Source organism: Lithobates pipiens, unplaced genomic scaffold (assembly GCF_037356315.1).
Source record: "Lithobates pipiens isolate NorthernLeopardFrog02 unplaced genomic scaffold, aLitPip1_a1.2 Scaffold_18, whole genome shotgun sequence".
Taxonomy (NCBI): Eukaryota; Metazoa; Chordata; class Amphibia; order Anura; family Ranidae; genus Lithobates; species Lithobates pipiens.
The window spans coordinates 634,828,926-634,852,045 of NW_027507758.1; the positions used below are offsets into that span (position 1 = coordinate 634,828,926).

At 46.2% G+C, this 23,120-nt stretch overlaps 2 protein-coding genes across 3 annotated transcripts in view; one reads left to right on the forward strand and one right to left on the reverse strand.

The window, feature by feature from the left end:
* Positions 1–23,120, reverse strand: part of LOC143989634 (uncharacterized) — a 566,499-nt gene that overhangs the window by 44,008 nt on the left and 499,371 nt on the right. The window lies entirely within an intron of this gene.
* LOC143989530 (uncharacterized) overlaps positions 1–23,120 on the forward strand; it is a 35,609-nt gene that overhangs the window by 5,400 nt on the left and 7,089 nt on the right. Inside the window, exons 2-7 of one of the 2 annotated variants that reach the window (XM_077489661.1) lie at positions 14,137–14,265; positions 14,393–14,527; positions 14,616–14,739; positions 14,856–14,953; positions 15,033–15,203; positions 15,291–15,432. In XM_077489661.1, coding sequence (XP_077345787.1) covers positions 14,170–14,265; positions 14,393–14,527; positions 14,616–14,739; positions 14,856–14,953; positions 15,033–15,203; positions 15,291–15,432 — 766 coding nt within the window. In that variant the 5' untranslated portion in view covers positions 14,137–14,169. The remainder of the gene's footprint in view (positions 1–14,136; positions 14,266–14,392; positions 14,528–14,615; positions 14,740–14,855; positions 14,954–15,032; positions 15,204–15,290; positions 15,433–23,120) is intronic. The other variant, XM_077489662.1, reaches the window with a different exon arrangement.

Sequence of the window (23,120 nt, forward strand, 5' to 3'; positions counted from 1 at the left end):
CAGTTATTGTGCCCCCCGATCACCTCCACACCAGTTATTGTGTCCCCCCCGATCACCTCCACACCAGTTATTGTGTCCCCCCCAATCACCTCCACACCAGTTATTGTGTCCCCCCCAATCACCTCCACACCAGTTATTATGTCCCCCCCAATCACCTCCACACCAGTTATTGTGTCCCCCCCCGATCACCTCCACACCAGTTATTGTGTCCCCCCCGATCACCTCCACACCAGTTATTGTGCCCCCCCGATCACCTCCACACCAGTTATTGTGCCCCCCGATCACCTCCACACCAGTTATTGTGTCCCCCCCGATCACCTCCACACCAGTTATTGTGTCCCCCCCGATCACCTCCACACCAGTTATTGTGTCCCCCCCCGATCACCTCCACACCAGTTATTGTGTCCCCCCCGATCACCTCCACACCAGTTATTGTGTCCCCCCCCGATCACCTCCACACCAGTTATTGTGTCCCCCCCGATCACCTCCACACCAGTTATTGTGTTCCCCCCCCCGATCACCTCCACACCAGTTATTGTGTCCCCCCCGATCACCTCCACACCAGTTATTGTGTCCCCCCCGATCACCTCCACACCAGTTATTGTGTCCCCCCCCGATCACCCCCACACGTTATTGTGTCCCCCGATCACCTCCACACTAGTTTTTGTGTCCCCAATCACCTCCACACCATTTATTGTGAACACAGAGTTGGTCAAAGAGGAGGTGGCCTAGTAGTGATCTACAAATCTCACCTCACGTTCACAAAGCCAACTTTATAGAGCTCACTGCCAGTCATGGAAACACTCACACTTCAATGTCAAACAACACCCCAGGACACCTTTCACATACTACTGTGCTACAGACCACCGGGACCAAAGACACACTTCCTTGCACCTTTTAGCAAATTCATCTCTACATACACCTTGAAAACCAAAAATCTCCTGCTACTCGGGGACTTTAATCTCTGAGCAAATTCCTCCCAGGACTCCATCGCTATAGCTTGCATCAACCAACTGGAAGCACTTGGCCTGCAGCAACTGATAAATGCTCCCACGCATGCTTTGGGCCATCTGCACACCAGTTATTGTGTCCCCCCCATTCACCTCCACCCCAATTTTTGTGTCCCCCCGATCACCTCCACACCAGTTTTTGTGTCCCCCCCACGATCACCTCCACACCCGTTTTTGTGTCCCCCCGATCACCTCCACACCAGTTTTTGTGTCCCCCCGATCACCTCCACACCAGTTTTTGTGTCCCCCCCGATCACCTCCACACCAGTTTTTGTGTCCCCCCCCCGATCACCTCCACACCAGTTTTTGTGTCCCCCCACGATCACCTCCACACCAGTTTTTGTGTCCCCCCCCCGATCACCTCCACACCAGTTTTTGTGTCCCCCGATCACCTTCACACCAGTTGTTGTGTCCCCCGATCACCTCCACACCAGTTATTGTGTCCCCCGATCACCTCCACACCAGTTATTGTGTCCCCCGATCACCTCCACACCAGTTATTGTGTCCCCCTGATCACCTCCACACCAGTTATTGTGTCCCCCGATCACCTCCACACCAGTTATTTTGTCCCCGATCACCTCCACACCAGTTATTTTGTCCCCCGATCACCTCCACACCAGTTATTGTGTCCCCCGATCACCTCCACACCAGTTATTGTGTCCCCCGATCACCTCCACACCAGTTATTGTGTCCCCCGATCACCTCCACACCAGTTATTGTGTCCCCCGATCACCTCCACACCAGTTATTGTGTCCCCCAATCACCTTCACACCAGCTACTGTGTCCCCGATCACCTCCACACCAGCTAATGTGTCCCCGATCACCTCCACACCAGTTACTGTGTCCCCCCCGATCACCTCGAAAACCAAAAATCTCCTGCTACTTGGGGACTTTAGTCTCTGGGCAAACTCCTCCCATGACTCCATCGCTATAGCTTGCATCAACCAACTGGAAGCACTTGGCCTGCAGCAACTGATAAATGCTCCCATGCATGCTTCGGGCCATACGCTCAACCTCATCTTCAAACAAAACATGAACATTAACACACTTGATAACATGCCACTGCCTTGGACTGACCACCACGTGATCAAATTCAAAATAAACATCACTTACCAAATACCACCACACTCAACAACAATACACTGGACAAGATCACAGAAGAAACTATACTCACAACTCTTCAAAACTACACTATCCAACAAAATAGTGGTGTTAACCCAAAACTACTCCCTTAACACAGCATTATTACAGACCGCAGACATAGTCGCACCAATACGCAGAGCACCCACCCGCAAAAACAATTCTGTCTGGTTCAATGACTCTCTTACATCACTGAAACAAGAACGCAGAAGAGCTGAAGGAGCTTGGCGAAGGATCCCAACAATGGAAAACCACACAAATTACAAATCACTCACCACAAGATACCAAAGCCATCTCTAAAGCCATAAACCACCCTCGAGCACTCTTCAAACTAGTCGCCCAGACTTTGAACCCCAGCCGTTTAGAGTCTCCAGCAAACGAAACACAAGAATTTTGCAATGAGTTATCTGATTTTTTTCATTGACAAAATCGAAACCATTCGGGGAATAATTCAGCAGAACATAGCAAATAACCCCACTTGGCCAGAACAAGAAGAAAAAAACACACAAAGGTTCTTGGGATGCACCGAAATTTCGGCCGCCGTAACATATTGGCATTTTGCCGAAAGAGAATTCTTGACGAAAATCGCACATGCACAATAGTGGTTGGAGAGCCAGGGTGGCATCACTCGTTGTGAGGGTGGCGGGGGCACGTTCCTCGCGGTTAAGACGCTGCACTTGTAAGCACTTTCCCTGCTGAGATGCTGGCACCTTCCTCGCGGACACTCCTTGTGCTTGTGAGCCACTGCTGGGACCCGAGAGACGCTGCTGGGACCGGAGAGATGGCTTCATAGAGGGCTGAATACTCAAGTACAAGAGTGGGCATTGTCCCTCCTGGATGGCTACCATTACTACTATTCGCCGGTGAGCATTGCCTTTTGCCTTACTTAAACTGACAGAAACAATCCAACTAGTAGTATTATTTATTTTACTATAGTACTGAAACTGAAATTATGATCTTTCTGTCTATAGCAGTCAAACAACATGTATTACTACTTGGCCTTTATCAAACATCAAGCCACTCTTGCCATGCAGTATAGTATTTAACCACATAAGCCCTGGACCATTTTGTTGGCCAAAGACCAGACCGCTTTTTGCATTTCGGCACTGCTTCGCTTTAGCTGACAATTGCACAGTCGTGCGATATGGCTTCCAAACACAATTGACGTCCTTCTTTTCCCAGAAATAGGGCTTTCTTTTGGTGGCATTTGATCACCTCTGCGTTTTTTACTTTTTGCGCTATAAACAAAAAAGAGCGACAATTTAAAAAAAAAAAATTATTTTTTAGTTTTTGCTGTAATAAATATCCCAAAAATGTATAAAACATACTACAAATATACCCCAAAAATGTATAAAAAAATTTTTTTACCTCAATTTAGGCTGACACATATTCTACATATTTTTGTTCAAAAAAATGCAATAAGCGATTGATTGGTTTGCGCAAAAGTTATAGGGGATAGTTTTATGGCATATTAATATTTTTTTTTTTTTTTTTTTTTTTTACTAGTAATGGCGACCATCAGCATTTTTTATCGTGAATGCAACATTATGGCAGACACATCAGACATTTTTGACACATTTTTGGGACCATTGTCATTTATACAGCAATCAGTGCTATACAAATGCACTGATTCCTGTGTAAGTGACACTGGCAGTAAAGGGGTTAACCACTAGGGGGCAGTGTAGGGGTTAAGTGTGTCCTAGGGGCGTGTTGCTAACTGTAGGGGGCGTGGCTGTGTTTTACACATCACTGATCTTTGCTCCAATCACAGGGAGCAGAGATCAGTGTCACTGTTGCTAGGCTGAACAGGGAGATGCTTGTTTACTTGATGCTTCTCCCCGTTCTTCCTCCCCGTGAGACGATCGCAGGTAGCCCCACAGTGATTGAGTCTACAGAAGCCGCGATCGGACTCATGGAGGTGCCGACCGGTGCACACGCGATGCCACTGTGGCAAATTTAAAGGGACGTACCTGTACGCCCATTTGCCTGTCCGTGCCATTCTGCCGACGTCCATCGGCGTGCGCCGGTTGAGAAGTGGCTAAATGTCTGTCTTTCTGCACTGCAGTACATCTGACTTGTAGCAAAAATATTTTATATAATTGAACTGATTAAATATGATTTGAAATGGAATGGCATGCTATTTATTTTTTGAGCTATTCTGTAGTATACTACAAAATGTATTCCCTTGTTGTCATTGAATTTGTCACTTTGTCAGCATAGTATAGTTATACTACAGTACACACTGACATGACAGCAAGCACATTCATTTTTTAAACATGACAGCATGCAATAAATATAATATATATATATATATATATATATATATATATATATATATTGTATTTATTGCGTAATATCATGTTTAAAAAAATCATGTGCTTGCTGTCATGTCAGTGTAGTATAACTGTAAAACTTATAATACTACGCTGACAAAGTGACAAATTCAATGACAACAAGCGCATGAAGTTTATATATTATAGTATACTACAGAATGGCTCAAAAAAAAAATCGCATGCAATTGCAATTTGCAAGCAATTCATTCCATTTCAAATCAAATTTAATCAGTGCAATTATCCTTTTGGTACAAGTCAGATGTACTGCAGTGCAGACATAACTACCTTGCATGGCAAGAGCCGCATCGTAAAAAAAAAGGGGGAATTCGTTAGTTTTTTAAAAATTTTTTAAAGCTGCCTCCTGGGGTTTAGCTTTTAAATTGATTTCACTCCCACTATAAAAAAAACATTCTATGCTATTATTCTGCGCTACCAGCAAAGGTGGACCATGTCTGCAGTGTGGAAATATTTTAACGTTTCTGATAAAGACACCAAATTTGCAATCTGTAGCTTTTGCTCAGCAGAAATTTCAAGAGGGGGTACAGTGCCAAGGCTTTCTTCTACAACAGGTTTGATACACCGCCTGAAAACGTCATCCAGTTCAGAATTCAGATTACAAGAAAACAGTGCCCCTTCCAAAAAGTGCCTCAGGCTCAACACCATCTGTGGCCACAGTCTTTGAAAATGTTAAAAAATTTGCAAGTGACAGTCCCAAAGCTCGTGCCATTACAGAAAATTATGGAATTTATTGCATTAAACCACCATTCATTCTCTGTTGTGGAGGACATTGGATTCTGCAGGCTCATGTAACATATTGAGCCGCGTTACTCACTACCAAGCAGACACTACCAGTCTACATGAATTGTTTAGCATTGTTGGGAAACATGTTCACGAGCTCATAACTACCAACATCATAGCAAATCAGTTTTACTACCGACATTTGGAGTTCAGACGTCAGTCCAACGAGCATGCTTAGCCTGACAGCACAGTGCATAGATGACAAATTTCAATTGCAAAACATCCTACTTAACGCATGCAAGTTTGTTGGATCACATACTGCAGCAGCAATACCTGACGCTTTAAAAACCACGCTTGACACTTGGCACATTGAGAAGTCTAAAGTGCTTTTGATTGTCCAAGATAATGCGCAGAACATGGCAAAGGCAATGGAGGACAGTGAACTTAAAAGCATACTGTGTATGGCACACACGCTGCAATTGGCTGTGAATGAAGGATTGCTGAATCAGAGCACCATATCTGATATTGTATCAAAAGGAAGAAAAATTGTGGGTCACTTTAAGCATTCTCCGTTTGCTTATTCCAGATTACAAGCTTTGCCGATGCAATTTGGAATACCACCGAAACAACTGCAGTAAGATGTAGCCACTCGTTGGAACAGCACCTAATATATGCTGCAAAGTCTTTTTGAACAAAATTGTGTTTTAGCTGCATACATTGCAGATTACGAGCTGCCGGCAACACTGAGCGCACATCAGTGGATGTTAGTTGAAAATAGTTTGTCTCTTCTATCTCCATTTGAACAGTTAACAAAAGAAATAAGCTCAACCAATGCTTCCATTTCTGAAGTTATTCCCTTGATTGCTGCACTGAAGCGTCTGCTAGGAAGAGAGATAGAAACAGACCATGGCATAAAAACGGCTAAAACCACTCTAATGAAGGCTATCACCAAGAAACCGAGTCCATCCCTTTGTACTGCATTGCAACAGTTCTAGATCCTCAATTTAAAGAGCATTATTTTCTCCAGCCATCTTCCAGGACGGCACACCTGAGAGATGACTGGTCACACCTGACAGGAAACACAATTAACAACAGAGTTTAAAAGTCCCCGCCCCTCCCTCCGACCCTCAGTTATTGATTGTGTTTCCCACAGATGGCAGCAAAACCGTTTTTTAGTTTTTTCTTCTAAGGGCCTAAAGGGTGGGGACCTTGGTCACCCACCGGGGGAAAGAGACCCAGAGCAGCCAGTGGTGACTGCAGGGGTCTAGGGGGCATTGCCCTCCCAGGGCAACGTGCTAGCCAGAGAGTTATTTCTGTGCTATGGATGGGTTATCTTGTACCAGGGGCTGAGTGCAGGAAACCTTGTATTACTGTGCAAGGGGACAGGGGAGATGTCTCTATTCACAGTGCCCCGGTGTTTCCCAGGTGCTGGGAGGAAGCTCTGCCTGTATATGCCCCCAGCAGGAGAGCTAGGACTTGCTGATGGGCGCAGTGCCTGACCGGCGTTGGCGACCGCTACTGCGCATGTCTGGAAGTCACCTCGTGCCCTTGTGAGCTAATTTCCAGTGATTTGAGCATCACCGAAATGATGCCGAGCTGCGGCAGCGGAGGTGCTGTTTGCAGCCAGAGCAAGGTAATCGGACGCCAGGTTATAGCGGAGCACAATACCGGCAGAACACCGGCAAAATACCGGGTGGGGAAAGTGGTAGCAGAAGGGGAAACGGAAGGTCCCATCTGCTCTAAGAAGTACTCCAGCCTGCTGGACAGACACAAGAGTATGGAGAATTAGGAGGGACCTGACCAAGCAGCTACTGAGGTTGCCGCAGGGGTTGAGTAAACCTGCTGCAAAGGAGGGGGGAACGGAGTGGGGGTGGTCCTATTTCCCTCTTCCCCAAAAAGACACTGGGTAGCTTATGCAGTGTTATATTGCCATTCATAGGTCCTGAATGCCCTGCCCAGTGATCGACCAGTAGGTCCTAACCCAAAGCTACTTCCAAGTCTAGGCACTGTGGGTATTGTAATGATAAGCTTTCGCAAAGCCACAGCAAGCCTTTTTGTGACCAATGCATCTTTAAGCTGGCAGACAAGGAGACAGCACAAGTTGTGAAGGAATGCCGGGCGCTGCAGTCAGAGATGCTAGCAACCCTTCAGTCCTTTAGGACAATGTTTGAAAAACATCAGACCCCATCAGTAAGGGACAGCCCCCTCTCACAGGAGGATATGTCCACCAGTTATACGGGGGGGTCCCAGGAACCTACCCTGTACCATTCAGATGAGGAAGAGGGTCAGGCTTCCGACAGGAGTTCCCGTGAGGAGTAGGTAGACTCTGATTAGGACAGCCAGGTGGAGGTTAGGCCTGGGGGACACTTCTCAGCGGAGGACATGGAGGGTCTTGTTAAAGCTATTTGTGCATCAGAGGACATTCAGATGCCCTCTGCCCAGGTGTCCGCTCAGGATAGGATGTATAGAGGGTTGGGTAAGTTGCAAGCTAGATCCTTCCTGGTACACCAGTCCCTTAAAGACATAATTCTAAGGGAATGGAAAGAACCTGAGCGCAAGCTTCTAAGACTGAAGACTTGGAAGCGTAGATGCCCCTTTGAGAAGGAGGAAGAGAAATTCTTTAATGTCCCTCGTTTGGAGGTGTCTTTGGTGCAGGTTTCCAAGTGGTCAGACCTGTCCTTCGAGGACGCATGCAACATTCAGGATCAAATAGACAAGAAATCGGAGACCTTGTTACGTAGAGCCTGGGAGGCCAATGCCGCGGCTATGGGCCCCGCTTTGGCCTCAGCCTGTGTGGCCAGAAATGCAGACGCTTGGCTTAATAGGTTAATGGACCACATCTCACGTGGAAAAGAGTCCAAGGAAGTGCTTGACTCCTTGGAGGTAGTCAGAAGAGCAGTAGCCTATTTGGCAGACGCAGCGGTGGAGACAGTGAGAACGACTGCTAAGTCAGCGGCTTTACTACACTCTGCTAGGAGGGCCCTATGGGTCAAAACTTTACCTCCAAATCCCGGCTGTGTGGTATCCCCTTCAAGGGCTCCCTGATGTTTGGTTTGTGGCTTCAGCAAGTACTTTCCCGATCCACAGAGAAGGGTAAGATATTCCCTACTAAGCCAAAGAAAGAGAAAGGGAAGACATTTTTTTGAGGCCCCTTGGCAAAAGGGGGTAAAAGTGACCAGAGGAAGAAGTGGGGACTTGGCAAGGACAAGAAAAAAAGCGGGATCCTTTTTTTCCGGCCATGGACCTTCCAACAAAGAAACCAAATGACGCCAACATAAAGGTTGGCACACGGCTCTTGTGGTTCATGCCGCAATGGGACAGGGTCCTTATATGCTAAATCTCGTAAGAGAAGGATACAGGTTGGAATTTCAGGTGACCCCCCCCCTCAGAATTTTTTGGTTACCTGTCTTCCCAAGGGCCCACTCAGGGTGAGGGGCCTCTTGGGATGTATTTGAGAACTCGCAGAGCAGGAAGTAATTATTCTGGTTCCAGTGATTCAGCGGGCGCTCAGGTTTTATTCCCATATTTTCGTGGTCCCGAAGCCATCGGGCAAGTTTCGGTTAATCATAAATTTGAGGATGTTAAACCGGTACTTGCTATACAAAAAGATCAGGATGGAGAGTATTTACTTGGTAAGAAAACATTTCCAGAAAGGGGTCTTTATGATCACGTTAGATCTGAAAGATGCGTACTTGCATGTACCCGTTTGCCCCAGAACACCAGAAGTACCTGCGTTTCGCGGTACGCACAGAGTGGGAGGTAGAACATTGGCAGTTTAGGGCCCTCCCCTTTATCCTTGTGGCCAGTCTGAGGATCTTTACCAAGGTTATCGCCGAAGTGGTATCTTTCCTACACCTCCAGGGGATAGCTCTGATAGCTTACTTAGACGATATGCTGATCTACAACCTGAGCCAGAAAACAGCTGCTGTTAGACAGGGACAGAGTGCTGGCCACCCTGGAGTCCTTGGGTTGGATGATGAGCCGGGCGAAGTCCTCCCTGGATCCATTGGATCCTTTGCAGTCCAAGGTGTACTTAGGGTACCAGATAGACTCGACGGCCCAAAAAATATTTCTTCCCACAGAAAATATTTAGAAGGTTCAGGGAGCAGTACTGACTCTCGAATCCGGGGAGGCCTCGTTAAAGGACATCATGCGAGTTCTGGGGCTCATGACTTCCTGTATCCCGGCTTGGGCTCAGCTCCATTCCCGGGAACTCCAGGCTTCTCTTCTCTACTCTTGGGACAGCAGAAGAGAGGCCATGGAGGAAAGAGTGCGGCTCGGAAAGGGGGTAGTACACTCCCTACACTGGTGGCTCAACCCGAACAATCTATCGGGAGGTCGAGCCTGGTCACAATTAGATCCAGTAGCCATAACTATGGACGCAAGCGCCTGGGGTTGGGGTGCTCACTTGGGAGACCAATACGTCCAGGGGCCGTGAAACCGCAGCCAGAGAAGTGCTTCATCCAACTTCAGGGACCTCCTGTCAGTTGGAAAGGCGCTAAGCTTTTTCAAGAAGCAGGTCTGAGGCAGGGAGGTGCAAGTATTTTCGGACAACCTGGTAACAGTATCCTACCTGAACCACCAAGGGGGACAAGGTCGGCAGGTTAAGGAGATTAACTCAAGAAATCCTGGAGGAAGCAGAGAAGAATATTCTCTCGCTTTCAGCAACCCACATAAAAGAATCACTCAACCTTCAGGCAGATTTCCTCAGCAGGTGGCCCGTTCTCCTGGGAACTGAACAAGGAAGTGTTCGCTCTGGTAAGCTGTCATTTCGGCAAGGCAGAGATTTGTTTGCCTGTCAGGAAAACACAAAGGTTCGGAGATTCTTTTCCATCACCAGGGAGCAGGGATCCTTGGGGGTGGATGCCTTCGCTCAGAACTGGTATTTTGTTCTGGCGTATGCTTTCCCTCCCCTAATGCTCATTCCCAGGGTGTTGCAGAAGCTCTAGCAGTCAAAAGGAGACCTCATTCTGATCGCACCCTGGTGGCCGAAGAGGGCCTGGTTCCCCACCATATAGAGATGGTTGGTTGTTCCTCCGCTGCGTCTTCCAGTTCAGCGAAATCTCCTTTGTCAGGGCCCAATTGTTCATCCCGACCTTGGGTTTCTCTCTCTGACAGCTTGGCTTTTGAGAGGGAAATCCTCAGGGATAGGGGATGCTCGGAGAAGGTGATTGATACGCTCTTACTCATTAGAAAGAGGGTTACCAGACAGATCTACGTGAAGGTCTGGAAGGTTTTCTCCAGTTGGCTTCAGTCAAAGGAGGGATCCCTCCAACCGGTTCCAACCCTTCTAGATTTCCTTCAGGATGGGGTGGACCAGGGGTTAGCGGTTAGCACTCTTAGGGTACAGGTTGCGGCCCTGTCTGTATTTTTTGACAGAAGGCTAGCTCGAGACTCCCTTGTTAAAAGATTTTTGTTGGCCAGGGAGAGGTTAGCCCCGGTAAGGACAATTAGGTCCCCATCGTGGGATTTAACCCTGGTATTGGATGCCTTGACGAAAGGGCCTTTTGAACCGGTGGCTCAAGTTTCCTTTAAATTTCTTTCATTTAAGATGGCTTTCCTTCTGCCCATTACCACAGCCAGAAGGATTGGTGACCTACAAGCTCTGATGATTAAAGAGCCGTTTTTGCTAATCCTGGAGGATAGGGTAATCTTCAGACAGGATCCTCCTATATTTACCAAAATATGTCTTCTGGGTTTCATAGATCACAGGAGATTATCCTTCCGTCTTTCTGCCATATTCAGAGAAGTGAGAAGGAATAAAGGTTCCACCTCTTATGCCGCGTACACACAAGCGTACTTTTCGACTGACTTTTGGCGGAGTTCCTACTGACTTTCCGAATGAACGGACTTGGCCACACACAATCACACCAAAGTCCGACGGATTCGAACGTGATGACGTACGACCGGACTAGAATAAGGAAGTTCATAGCCAGTAGCCAATCGCTGCCCTAGCATCGGTTTTCATCTGTCGGACTAGCATACACACGAGCGGATTTCTCGATAGGAACTGGGTCCGGAGGCGTTCCGGTGAAAAAATTTGAAACGTGTTCTATTTCTAAAGTCTGTCAGATTTTTGGACAGCAAAGGTCCGATGGAACCCATACACGATCTAATTGTTCGACGGATTCGCTCTGTCGGACCTTTGCTGTCAAAGTCCGGTCGCGTGTACGGGGCATTAGATGTTAGGCGCTGTCTCCTAGCCTATCTAGAAAGGGTGAGAGAATTTAGGAGATCAAACCATCTACTGATCACCTTTTCTAGCCAAAGAAAGGGTTTGCAGGCCTCCAAACCAACAATAGCTAGGTGGCTCAAACAAACCATAGCAATAGCTTATAGGCTTTCGGGTAAGCCAGTACCAGTCCACCTTGGAGCGCACTCAACTAGATCTCTGGCGACCTCCTGGGCAGAGAGGGCAGGCGCTTCGATTGATCAGATCTGCAAGGCAGCAACATGGACGAGTCATAAGACATTTCTGAGGCACTACAGAGTGGAGATGTTGTCCCCTCAGGACTTGGCGTTTGGCAGGAAGGTCCTACAGGCGGTGGTCCCACCCTAAGGTAGGCCTGAACTTGTTGCTCATCGTCTCAGGTGTGCCGTCCTGGAAGATGACTGGAGAAAATTACCAGTTACACTTACAGGTAACGGGTTTTCTGGGAAATCTTTCAGGGCGGCAGGCCTACTTCCCTACCCTTAATTGTTGGTGATGTTTTTCAGTCTTCACAGAATGTTCCCTCTGACACTGGTGTGGGACTATATACTTTGTCATAACTGAGGGTCGGAGGGAGGGGCGGGGACTTTTAAAATCTGTTGTTGATTGTGTTTCCTGTGAGGTGTGACCAGTCATCTCTCAGGTGTGCCGTCCTGGAAGTTTTCTCAGAAAACCTGTTACCGGTAAGTGTAACTGGTAATTTTAATAATGAGAAAAAGCAGCGTGCACGGGAAATGATACAGGCACAACTGGAGGTGGTGGAAGCATCTGGTGAAGGAGTTTTGAGGTGTAGCACAGAGGAAAGTGAGAAGAAACGGTTGCATACAAGTGAAGAGGAGCACGCTCCCTCCATATCTGATATGATTGAAGAAATTTTACATTAATGCACCCCGGTCCATAGCAGTGCCACAACAAGTGCAGCTACCCAACAGCTGGACATTTATTTAGCTGAACAGCCTATCGCCAGAAGCGACAATCCCCTTGAGTACTGGTGCATCAACAAACAACGTTTTCCTTTGCTTGCACAGATTGCACGCAGATATTTATCTGCCCCAAGCACCAGTAAAGAGAGTGAGAGACTATTCAGTCTAGCATCTCATATTCTTGATGAGAAGAGAAACTGTCTCTCCTGTGAGAAAGCTGAACAACTTTTGTTCTTAAAGCGAAATCTGCCACTTTTACTGAAATAGATTTATAAATCCGTAGCATAGACCAATTCATTTACCATGTTGAACATAGTAAATTAATTGGTATTGGACTGTGCTATTGGAACATACAACATAGTGTGACTGACTATCCGTATGTTCCAATTGTCTAGTTGCGCCATTTGTTGGTTGTTCATTGTAGTTCTTCTACAGTTTTTTGCACTTCTTCAATTTAAGAGAGAACTCCAGCTTTTGAACTACTGTACAACTACTGTACATACATAGTTTGTTGCTGTTGGTCCAAACTATGTCTGTCCGCAAGCTGTCAGCCTGTTGCATGTGCAAATGCAAAACTGTATGTTCTGTATCTGTGGCTGTCCACATACTCCAGTACTATACACTATGCCACACTGTGTTCCGGATATGGATGGAGACTTCCAGAAACACAGACTAGTCTATATTGCTTGCTGTGATTGGCTGAGCACCGCTGCTGTAGACTAGTCTGTCTTCCGGGAAGTCTCCGCTCATACTCGGGGGCCGGAACACAGTGCGGTCTACTGTATGACTATGTATGTAACCCGCAGCTACATACATACACTTTTATCGCACATGCAGCCACTGACACCTTAAGGAGAAAGAACTGAATTACTAGTTCTGATTTAAGTTGAAAATTAATCAAATAAAAATAATCTTCTTAGACTTAGTCTTGGGCATGCTATTTTTATATTATTTATAATTTTTTTATGCCTTTTTTTAATTATTATTATTTTTTTGTTGTTGTTATGGTTCGATGTGCATTGACTGCAGTCTGAACTGCAGGGTATGCTGTAGTTACTTTAATTTATTATAATTTTGTATTTTATTTTTATTAAAGTACTTATTTCCATTACTGGATTGTACTATTCTTTTATTCATAAAATAAACGATTACGTTGAATATGAATAATATAATGAATATAACACAATTTGATATATCAAATATTTTTTTTGTTTAATAGATTACATTTTCGGTATTGGTGCCGTTTCGGTATCGGTTTTAGTTTTCGGTATCGGTGTGTACCTATATATATCCGATAGTTTGTGGACTAAACAATATACACTGATTTGAGTTGTTTTTTTGTTTTTTACCAAGAAAATGTAACAGAATACCGTTTGGCTTAAATTTATGAAGATAATTTATTTTCAATATTTTAAAACAGAAAAATTTGTGTTTTTTTTTTTTTTTCAAAATGTGTGTATTTTTTTAAATTTATATAGCAAAAAATGTAAAACTTAGTGGGGTTAAATACCACCAGAAGAACGCTCTATCTGTATAAAAAAAAATGATAAAAATGTAATTTGGATACAGTGTTACATGAATGAGTAATTGTTATTCAAAGTATGAGAGCGCTGAAAGCCGAAAGTTGGCCTGGGCAGGAAGGGAATAAAAGTGTCCGCTATTGAGGTGGTTAAATGTACAGCAACCCTCCTATTACCCCCCCCCCCCCCCCCCCTCACATCCACATCCTATTATTGTGTGACCATTACCATCCAAATAATTATTAATTTCATTTCCCAAAGTTATCCATCTACAAGGAGACCTGTATAGATCAAATGACGGCACCAATGAGGATGGAGGAGGACCGGAGTCACATGACTGAGAAGATACTAAACCTCACCCTGGAGATCATCTACCTGCTGACCGGAGAGGTGAGGAGGATTCTGGGAGGTCACATGACATCACTCTTATCTCTATTAATAAAACACAGACCTGACTGGAGAGGTGAGGAGGATTCTGGGATTCTAACATGATATTCCTATTGGTTCCTCAATACAGAGATTTCCTCTTGTGAAGTCAGGTGATCATCTGACCATCACAGTGCCTCCATGTGATTCCCTAAAACCCGAGAGACACAACATGCAGAAGATTCTAGAAGTCGCCAAGAAGATGATGGAGCTGCTGACAGGAGAGGTGAGGAGGATTCTGGGAATTCTGGGACATTATCCAGTAACAGACAAGGGATGTGTCTGGATGGTGACTGTATCATTGTGTGTGTCAGGTTCCTATAAGGTGTCAGGATGTCACTGTCTATTTCTCCATGGAGGAGTGGGAGTATTTAGAAGGACACAAGGATCTCTACAAGGACGTCATGATGGACAATCAGCCGCCCCTCACATCACCGGGTAAGAGGAGACTTTATTGTAAAGGAGAGAGCAGTACGGAGGCTCCACCTAGATCCCCCATCATCTGATAAACACATAGAAACAATGTATTCAGTCAGTGTGTGTGTTTCCTACAGATGGATCCAGTAATGGAAACCCACCAGAGAGATGTCCCCATCCTCTGTATTCCCAGGATTCCACACAGGAAGATCCCACCATCCCCCACCATCATCAGGTAGATGGGAAACAATCAGTGATAGTTAAAACTTAGAGAAGCATTTTGTGTTAAAATTAATGTTTTATTTTATATGCAGAGTGGAATCCTTGGGGATTATGATAGTGTTGGTAAAGAAGAGTATAAAGAGGATGAGGAGTATGAAGTGATGGAGCCACCTAATACCAGGAACCCACCAGAGAGATCCCCCCGTCCTCTGTATTCCCAGGATTACACACAGGAAGATCACACCATCCCTCACTGTTACAAGGTTAATGGAATGGAGCTTATAAAACGCAGATTGTTTATGTGAGCTTATATTTTACAGATGATATTCATTATCATTTTATTGATTTAGAGTGGAGATCCAATCGATATAGAATTTGAGGTTCAAGCAGAAGAGGAAGAGAGGAGTGTGAGGGATGATCAGCAGTCTATGGAGGAGGATGGAATAACGGGGACATTTATAGAGGAGGACACTCCTACAGAGATCAGCACAGGTGGGTCAATTACACTAAATACATTCCTCCACCCATACTGCTCACTGATTGGTCCAGTGGAGGGCGGGGACTGGATGATATCTGCTTGTAATACCCTGGTCACTTTCCTGAGTAGGGATGAGCTGCGTATTCAAGTCAATCCCATCTTCGACTCGAACATCGTCTGTTGGGCAAAATCCATAATTCACTGTGGCATCACAGCATTGCTGGCTGATGATTGGCCAAGCATGCACTATGACCCGCATGCTTGGCCAATCACATCGCTGTCAGCGTAGAGAGCCATAATTGGCCATAGGCAGGATGCCTGTGGCCAATTATGGCTCAGGGGGTTTAGTACACGCCCCACACTATATAAGGCCGCCTGCGCGGAGGCCTTGCGTAGTGTCTTGCGTCAGCTAAGAGAGAGAGATAGACAGAGAGACAATGTCTGAATTACCTTTGAAGCTCTTGTAATTACAGTCAGTGTAGTGTGCCATCTGCACGGTGTACAGCTAAAGCTACCCCAATTGCTGGTGTTTTGCTGATCCTATACCACAGGCAGCTCCAGTAAATACAGTTGGTGTATTGTGTCATCTGCACAGTGTATGCCTAAAGCTACCCCAATTGCTGGTGTTCTTCAGATCCTATACCACAGGCAGGCAGCTGCAGTAATTACAGTTGGTGTACTGTGTCATCTGCACAGTGTGCACCCAAAGCTACCCCAATTGCTGGTGTTCTGCTGATCCTATACCGCAGGCAGCTGCAGTAATTACAGTCGGTGTACTGTGTCATCTGCACAGTGTGCACTTAAAGCTACCCCAATTGCTAGTGTTCTTCTGATCCTATACCACAGGGAGCTGCAGCAATTACAGTCGGTGTGTTGTGCCATCTGTACAGTGTACGCCTAAAGCTGCCGCAATTGCTGGTATTCTCATAGTAATAATACTACAGGCAGGCAGTTGATTCTGCTAGCTGCAGTATAATCAGTATATACGTCCTAGCTTTGTGCAGCTACATTTCCCTGCAGGCCATTTAGTATGTCTGGCAGGCCAAGAAGGAGAGGCAGACAGTCACGAGCCAATAAAAGAGGGAAAGCAGGCTCTGTGTTTAGAGGCAATAGTGCTGGTCGTGGACATGGTGCATCCTCATCAGCATGTGGCCATGGGACACGCTTGTTCATATTTTTGGCAGCTGGACGTGTTGAGCCGCAACATGCCGAAGACTTGGTAGAGTGGATAACCAAGCCCTCCTCATCCTCTCTCACCCAGGCTCAGGGTACTGGCAAAGCAGCTGCTAACGTGGCCTCTTCCCTCATCTCAATGGCATCAGTCACTCCTCCCCTAGCCCCACCATGTCTTACTCCTGAGGAGTCCCCCAAACTGTTTGAGCGCAGTGTTGGGTACATGCTCCATGAGGATGCCCAGCATTTTGAAGGCTTGGATGATGATACCCAGCTAGTGGAAGGCAGTAACTTGAGCCCAGAGAGGGGATGACCAAGAAGGACAGCAATCTGGCAGTCATGGTCCCCCAGCTGCAGCATACTGCCAGGTTTGCTCCAGTGATGAGGAGGGAGGGGAAAATGAGGTCACGGACTCCACGTGGGTGCCTGAGAGGAGGAGGAGGCACATCTCCAATGAGGCAGGATGCCTTCCAGGGGCCAACTTAAGGGCAGCACACCGACTGCATCACACCGCAGAGCTCCGCCTGTGCAGGGCGCTGCCTCTGCGCGTTATTCCAAAAGTTCTTTGGTGTTGACCTTTTTTGAGACGAGTGCATCAGATTGCACCACTGCTATTTGCAACATATGTCTCAAGCATGTCTCGCGTGGCCAAAACATCAGCCGCTTGGGCACCACATGCTTGACCAGACATATGTCGACCTGCCATGCAGTTCATTGGCAAGCGTACCTAAAAAACCCACACCAAAGAACAAAGCGGACCTCTCCTTGCTCCTCATCAGCTGGGATCTCCAACCCCACTAGCCCTTCAGTCCTCTCTGAAACCTGCACTGAGAGGAATGAAGGTGTAGAATTAGGTGTGTCACAGCCTAGTACTTGCAGGCAATCTGCTAGCAGTACACCGACATCCGATTGTACCAGGCAAATTTCCCTGCCTCAGCTGCTGGACCGTCAAAAGAAGTTCACTCCCAGCCAACCAGATGCCCAGTGGTTAAATGCTAGCCTGACTAAATTGCTAGCACTTCAACTGCTGCCTTTTCCGTTGGTAGACTCGGCCCCCTTCCGTGAGTTTGCACAATGTGCGATTCCTCAGTGGCAGGTTCCCAAATGCCACTTTTTCTCACGGAAGGCGATTCCGGCTCTCTACCGGTACGTGGAAGGTAATGTCCATGCCTCCCTGGACAGGGCGGTCAGTGGTAAGGTGCATATTACCGCTGTCTCATGGTCCAGCAGGCATGGACAGGGACGTTACCTATCTTTCCCAGTGCATTAGGTGACTCTTCTGGCATCTGGGAAGGATGTAGGACAAGGTGCAGTAGTGTTGGAGGTTGTTCCGCCACCACACCTCCAAAATGCTACTACTGATTGTGACATACCTCTCTCCTCCACCCCCTCCTCTTCTTCCTCCATGGCCTCTTCCTGTGCTTTGTCCTCGGAACCAGTGGTGCTCCGTAGGGGTTCAAGAGGCTACGCAAGTACGCAGGCAAAAATATGCCATGCCGTGCTTGTGCTGGTGTGCTTGGGGGACAGGAGCCATACTGGGGCAGAGATTCTGTCATCTCTGCAGGGTCAGGCTGAGAGGAAGTTGACCCCATGCCAGCTTAAGCCAGAAATGGTGGTTTGCGACAATGGCACCAACTTCCTCTCCGCCCTCTGACAGGGACAACTGACCCATGTGCCCTGTGTGGCTCATGTCTTTAACTTAGTGGTGCAGCGGTTCTTGGGCAGGTACCCAGGCTTACAGGATGTCCTCAGGCAGTCCAGGAAAGTCTGTGTGCATTTCCGCCAGTCATATACAGTGTAATGCCAGTGCTCGGCTGGCTGACCTCCAAAATGAATTTAACCTGCCCAAGAACCGCCTAATCTGTGACATGCCCACCAGGTGAAGCTCAACGTTGGCCATGCTGCAGTGGCTGCACACGCAGCTGAGGGCCATCAATGAGTACCTGTGCAACTACGGCACCAGGACAGGGTCAGGGGAGCTTGGTTTTTTCCCCACGCCAGTGGGCCATTATCAGGGATGCATGCAATGTCCTGTCACCATTTGAGGAGGCCACAAGGATGGTGAGCAGTGACAGTGCATGCATCAGTGACACTGTCCCTCTTGTCCACCTGTTGGAGCACACGCTGCGTGGAATAATGGACAGGGCACTTGAGGTAGGAAGAGGACGACTTCCTTGCTTCTCAAGGAAATGCAATGGACCTACTGGCCTGTCCTGCTGGAGGCTTTGTAATCGATCACAGGGTGCGCCTGTCCACTGACTCGGTTGATCGACTGACCTTCATCAAGATGAATCGGTCTTAGATCACCACCAGCTACCAAGCACCTGAAGCTGATGTAAACAAAAAATTTTTTTTTTAATGTCAGATCCCTCCAAGACTGCCTATGCTGATGCTGAGTGACTATGCTGTTATACTGACTGACTATCCTCTTCCTCCTCAATGATCCTGTTGATAGCTTGAAAGAACATTTTTGGTTCTGGGTGTTGCCACCAGTGGCTAAGGCCCAATTTTTCAGCCCCTGTTTAACAGGGCCGTGTAATTAAAATTTTTGATGCAATACTTTGCAGCAGGGCTCATTCCTGCGCTCCAACTAGATTATCTGTGTGGTGTTGTGGCACCAGTGCCTAAGGCCCAATTTTTCTGCCCCTGTTCAACAGGTGCATGTAATTACAATTCTTGATATAATATTTCACAGCAGGGCCTGTTCCAGCGCCCACCAAGAGTAACTGTGAGGACTTACAGTGTTATGGCACCTGCACCACCACAACCACCAAAGGCCCAATTTTTCTACCACTGTTCAACAATGGCATGTCATTAAAATTTTTGATATAATAGTTCACAGCAGAGCGTTCCAGCGCCCACCAAGAGTAACTTTGAGGACTTACAGTGCAGGCCCCTATTTTCAAACATCCAACTTACAAACGTATCCTACTTGCAAACAAAAGGAGACAACAGGAAGTGAGATGAAATCTACAGGGGTGATAACCCTTCCCCATGTTTTCCAAAAAGCTTAAAAATAGCTTTTTTGACTGGAGCTACACATTAAAAATGTACCAGTTCAAAATTACAAACAGATTCTACTTAAAAAACCTACACAGTCCCTGTCTTGTTTGCATTGCCTGTATACTGCTGTTCAGAGTATATAGGGCCTGGGGACCCCACGCCTTTCCTTTTTTAAATTTGAGTATGGGGTTCCGCTTAATATCCACACAAGACCCAAAGGAGCTGGTAATGGGCGGGGGGGGGGGGGGGGGCACCCATGCCATTTTTCGCAATGATTTTCATCCGTGTTGCTGGAACCAGACATTACATTAATACCGCAAGCAGTTTTAAATTACTTTATTCCTTTAGAAATGTCATTTTGTGCAGGGGCTGTTCTAAACACGGGAAACACGTGGCACTTCACCGGCATACTATAGACACCCCCAGGCATGATATATAAAGGGATGTCATTAACCACTTTACAACCAGCGCACGACGATGTACATCCATTTTTTGAAGAGGGATATCTTGGTAACGGCAGCAGCCGCTGCCAAAACCGAGATATCCATCTCTTCAGGCGCCGGTCGTGTGTACGATAATGGTGGTCTCCGCGGCAGGTTCGCCGTGATATCACCGTTATTGGCGGCAGGAGAGGTGTCGCCGATCTCCGCGCCCTCCGCTGCTTACTGGAGCCCGTCGGTAGTGGTGGAGGAGATCGGGTCCTTTCCTATGCTGGGTATGGAGATGAGTAAGGCTAAGATGGCCCCCACTCATTTCTATACCATAGGAGGGTGGAAGCGACGTCAAAACGTCACTTCCGCCCATACCTCTTAAAGGAACATTTTTTCAAAGTCATTTTTTCAAATTACTTTTTTTTTCTATTGCATTTAAGTCCAAATATGAGATCTGAGGACTTTTTGACCCCAGATCTCATATTTAAGAGGACCTGTCCTGCTTTTTTCTATTACAAGGGATGTTTACATTCCTTGTAATAGGAATAAAAGTGATCCACTTTTTTTAAAACCGTGTAAAAATAAATAAAATCAAAATAGTGAAATAAATAAGAAATTTTTTCTTTTTTTAAAACACCACGTCCCGACGAGCTCGCGCACAGAAGCAAACGCATACCTCAGTAGCGCCTTCGTATGAAAACGGTAATCAAACCACACATGTGAGATATCGCCGCAATTGGTAGAACGAGAGCAATAATTCTAGCCATAGACCTCCTCTGTAACGCAAAACATGCAACGTGTAGAATTTTTTAAAAATTTCGCTTATGGAGATTTTTGAGGGTAAAAGTTTGTCACCATTCCACAAGCAGGTACAATTTTGAAGCGTGACATGTTGGGTATCAATTTACTCGGCATAACATTATCTTTCACAATATAAAAATTATTTGGCTAATTTTTACTGTTATATATTTTTTTATTCAAAAAAGTTAATTTTTTCCAAAAAAAGTGCGCTTGTAAGACTGCTGCGCAAATATGGTGTGAAAAAAAGTATTGCAATAACCACCATTTTATTCTCTAGGGTGTTAGAAAAACAATATATAATGTTTGGGGGTTCTAAGTAATTTTCTAGCAAAAAAAAAAGTTTTAAACATGTAAACACTGAGTCTGAAAAAGAGGACCGGTCCTTAAGTGGTTAAAATCAGTGCTCCCGAAAAAACGGCCATTTTATAACTTTTTTTTGCATTGATACATGTCCCCTGGGGCAGGAGCCGGGTCCCCAAACACTTTTTAGGACAATAATGTGCACATTAGCCTTTAAAATTAGCACTTTTTGATTTTGAACGTTTGAGTCCCATAGACTTTAATGGGGTTCTAAAGTTCGCGCAAATCTGGTGTGAACCGAACTGAGGGGTGTTCGGCTCATCCCTATTCCTGAGCTGTGTCCCTATCCTGTATTTCTCTCCGATAATCTTCCCTTCCAGGCTCTTGTTAAGAAAACCAAACTCACACGTGATATTCTTCTAAAGAGTCCTCCCCTGGAATGCTTGAAGTACTCTGGGTCTCTCCTGAACCGGAGACGGCACCCAACCCCCTCGGAATCCTCCTTTAGTTTACCTGCCTTGTTCTAGCCAGCCCCAAGGCATCAAAGTTGGGTGGATCCGCACCTCAGGCCATAGCCTTCCTGGGGGCTGGTCAGGAGGACCAGGACCAAGTAGTCAGCACATCATACTGGATCGGAACCCCGAACCACGTGACGTCCATATCTTAACTACCCCCTCCCAGAGGGCACAGCGAGAGGGTCACTCCCACTGACCCGGCTCAGAAAAAGAGTAACTTAAGCACCTGGTCAGACCATAGTTCCACGCCCGACATAGTTCCACGAGACAGTCCCCCCTGTGGCCAGGCTGAACATCTCACAGCCCAGTCAGACTGACACAGAAGTCAAATTTAGTCAAATAGACCCAAACCAAACTGTAGCTTGGGTAAAGTTTTAACTTTGAAAAACGCATAGCGTGTGCTCTTCAGGAGCCCGCCGCTACACACACTATCAGGTTTTCTGCTGATTTTTGCCTTCAGATTTACCAAAACCATATAGTGCAAGGGCCTGTCTGATTGCATACAAATTGAAACTCCTAAAGTTTGACCTCATATTATATGGTTTTGGTAAATCTGAAGGAAAAACTCTGCAGAAAATCTGATAGTGTGTATGGGGCTTAACAGAACAATTCTCCCAGGATTATTTGCTCTGTTGTCTGTGTCGGGTGGAGGGATATGTCTGTATAGTCTCAGACCCAAGTCACTGAGTGCAGTCTCAGGAGATGGGAGGCAGCGGTGTGGGACCTCTGCAACTTGTTTCATGTAATCATTTCATCTTCCACTGATTACTGAATACCAATATTATGAGTCCCAACCATTACACTGTATCATTTATATTGTACATTACATACTCCTGACCCCTGCAATATATACTCTATGTTGTAGATTACATCATGCTGATAATATATAGCCCTAACTGTTGTATCTTATATAATACACTACATTGGACTTACTTATTTTGCACCTATCTTTTACCAGCTGGGCATTTTCTATCTGATGATGTGATTGGAGCACAGACTTTTATATGTTGATAATAATGTGATAACATCCTTAAACTTAGGAACCTTAAACAGAAAGTGATAATGAGGGAGGAGTTGATAACCCAATGATGGTGGTCTGAAAGTGTTACTAAACCTAAAAAAATGTTTTGCCTTAATGATTTGTTTGCATTAAGGTAAAACATTTCCCTGTGCCCCCCCCCCCCCCCTCCCTGTATGAAGGGGAAGAGAGGAGAATAGATCAGCACTGTGCAGGGCCATTGGCTCTTGCTGCTATCAATCAGATTTTAATAAAAAAAAAAAAAGGTTTTGACTTTAGTAACACTTTAGGTATCAGTCCAGTCTTCATCTTGGTTGTTCTCCCCCATCCTCACTCTCTGACCTCTGGTGGGGCTCAGCCCCGCTGTTATTCATGACTAAATCATGGACTAAATAAGGAAGTGCAGGACTTTTTGTGTTGGGAAGATGGTAATGAGTGACAGAGGGGGTGGGGACACTCTT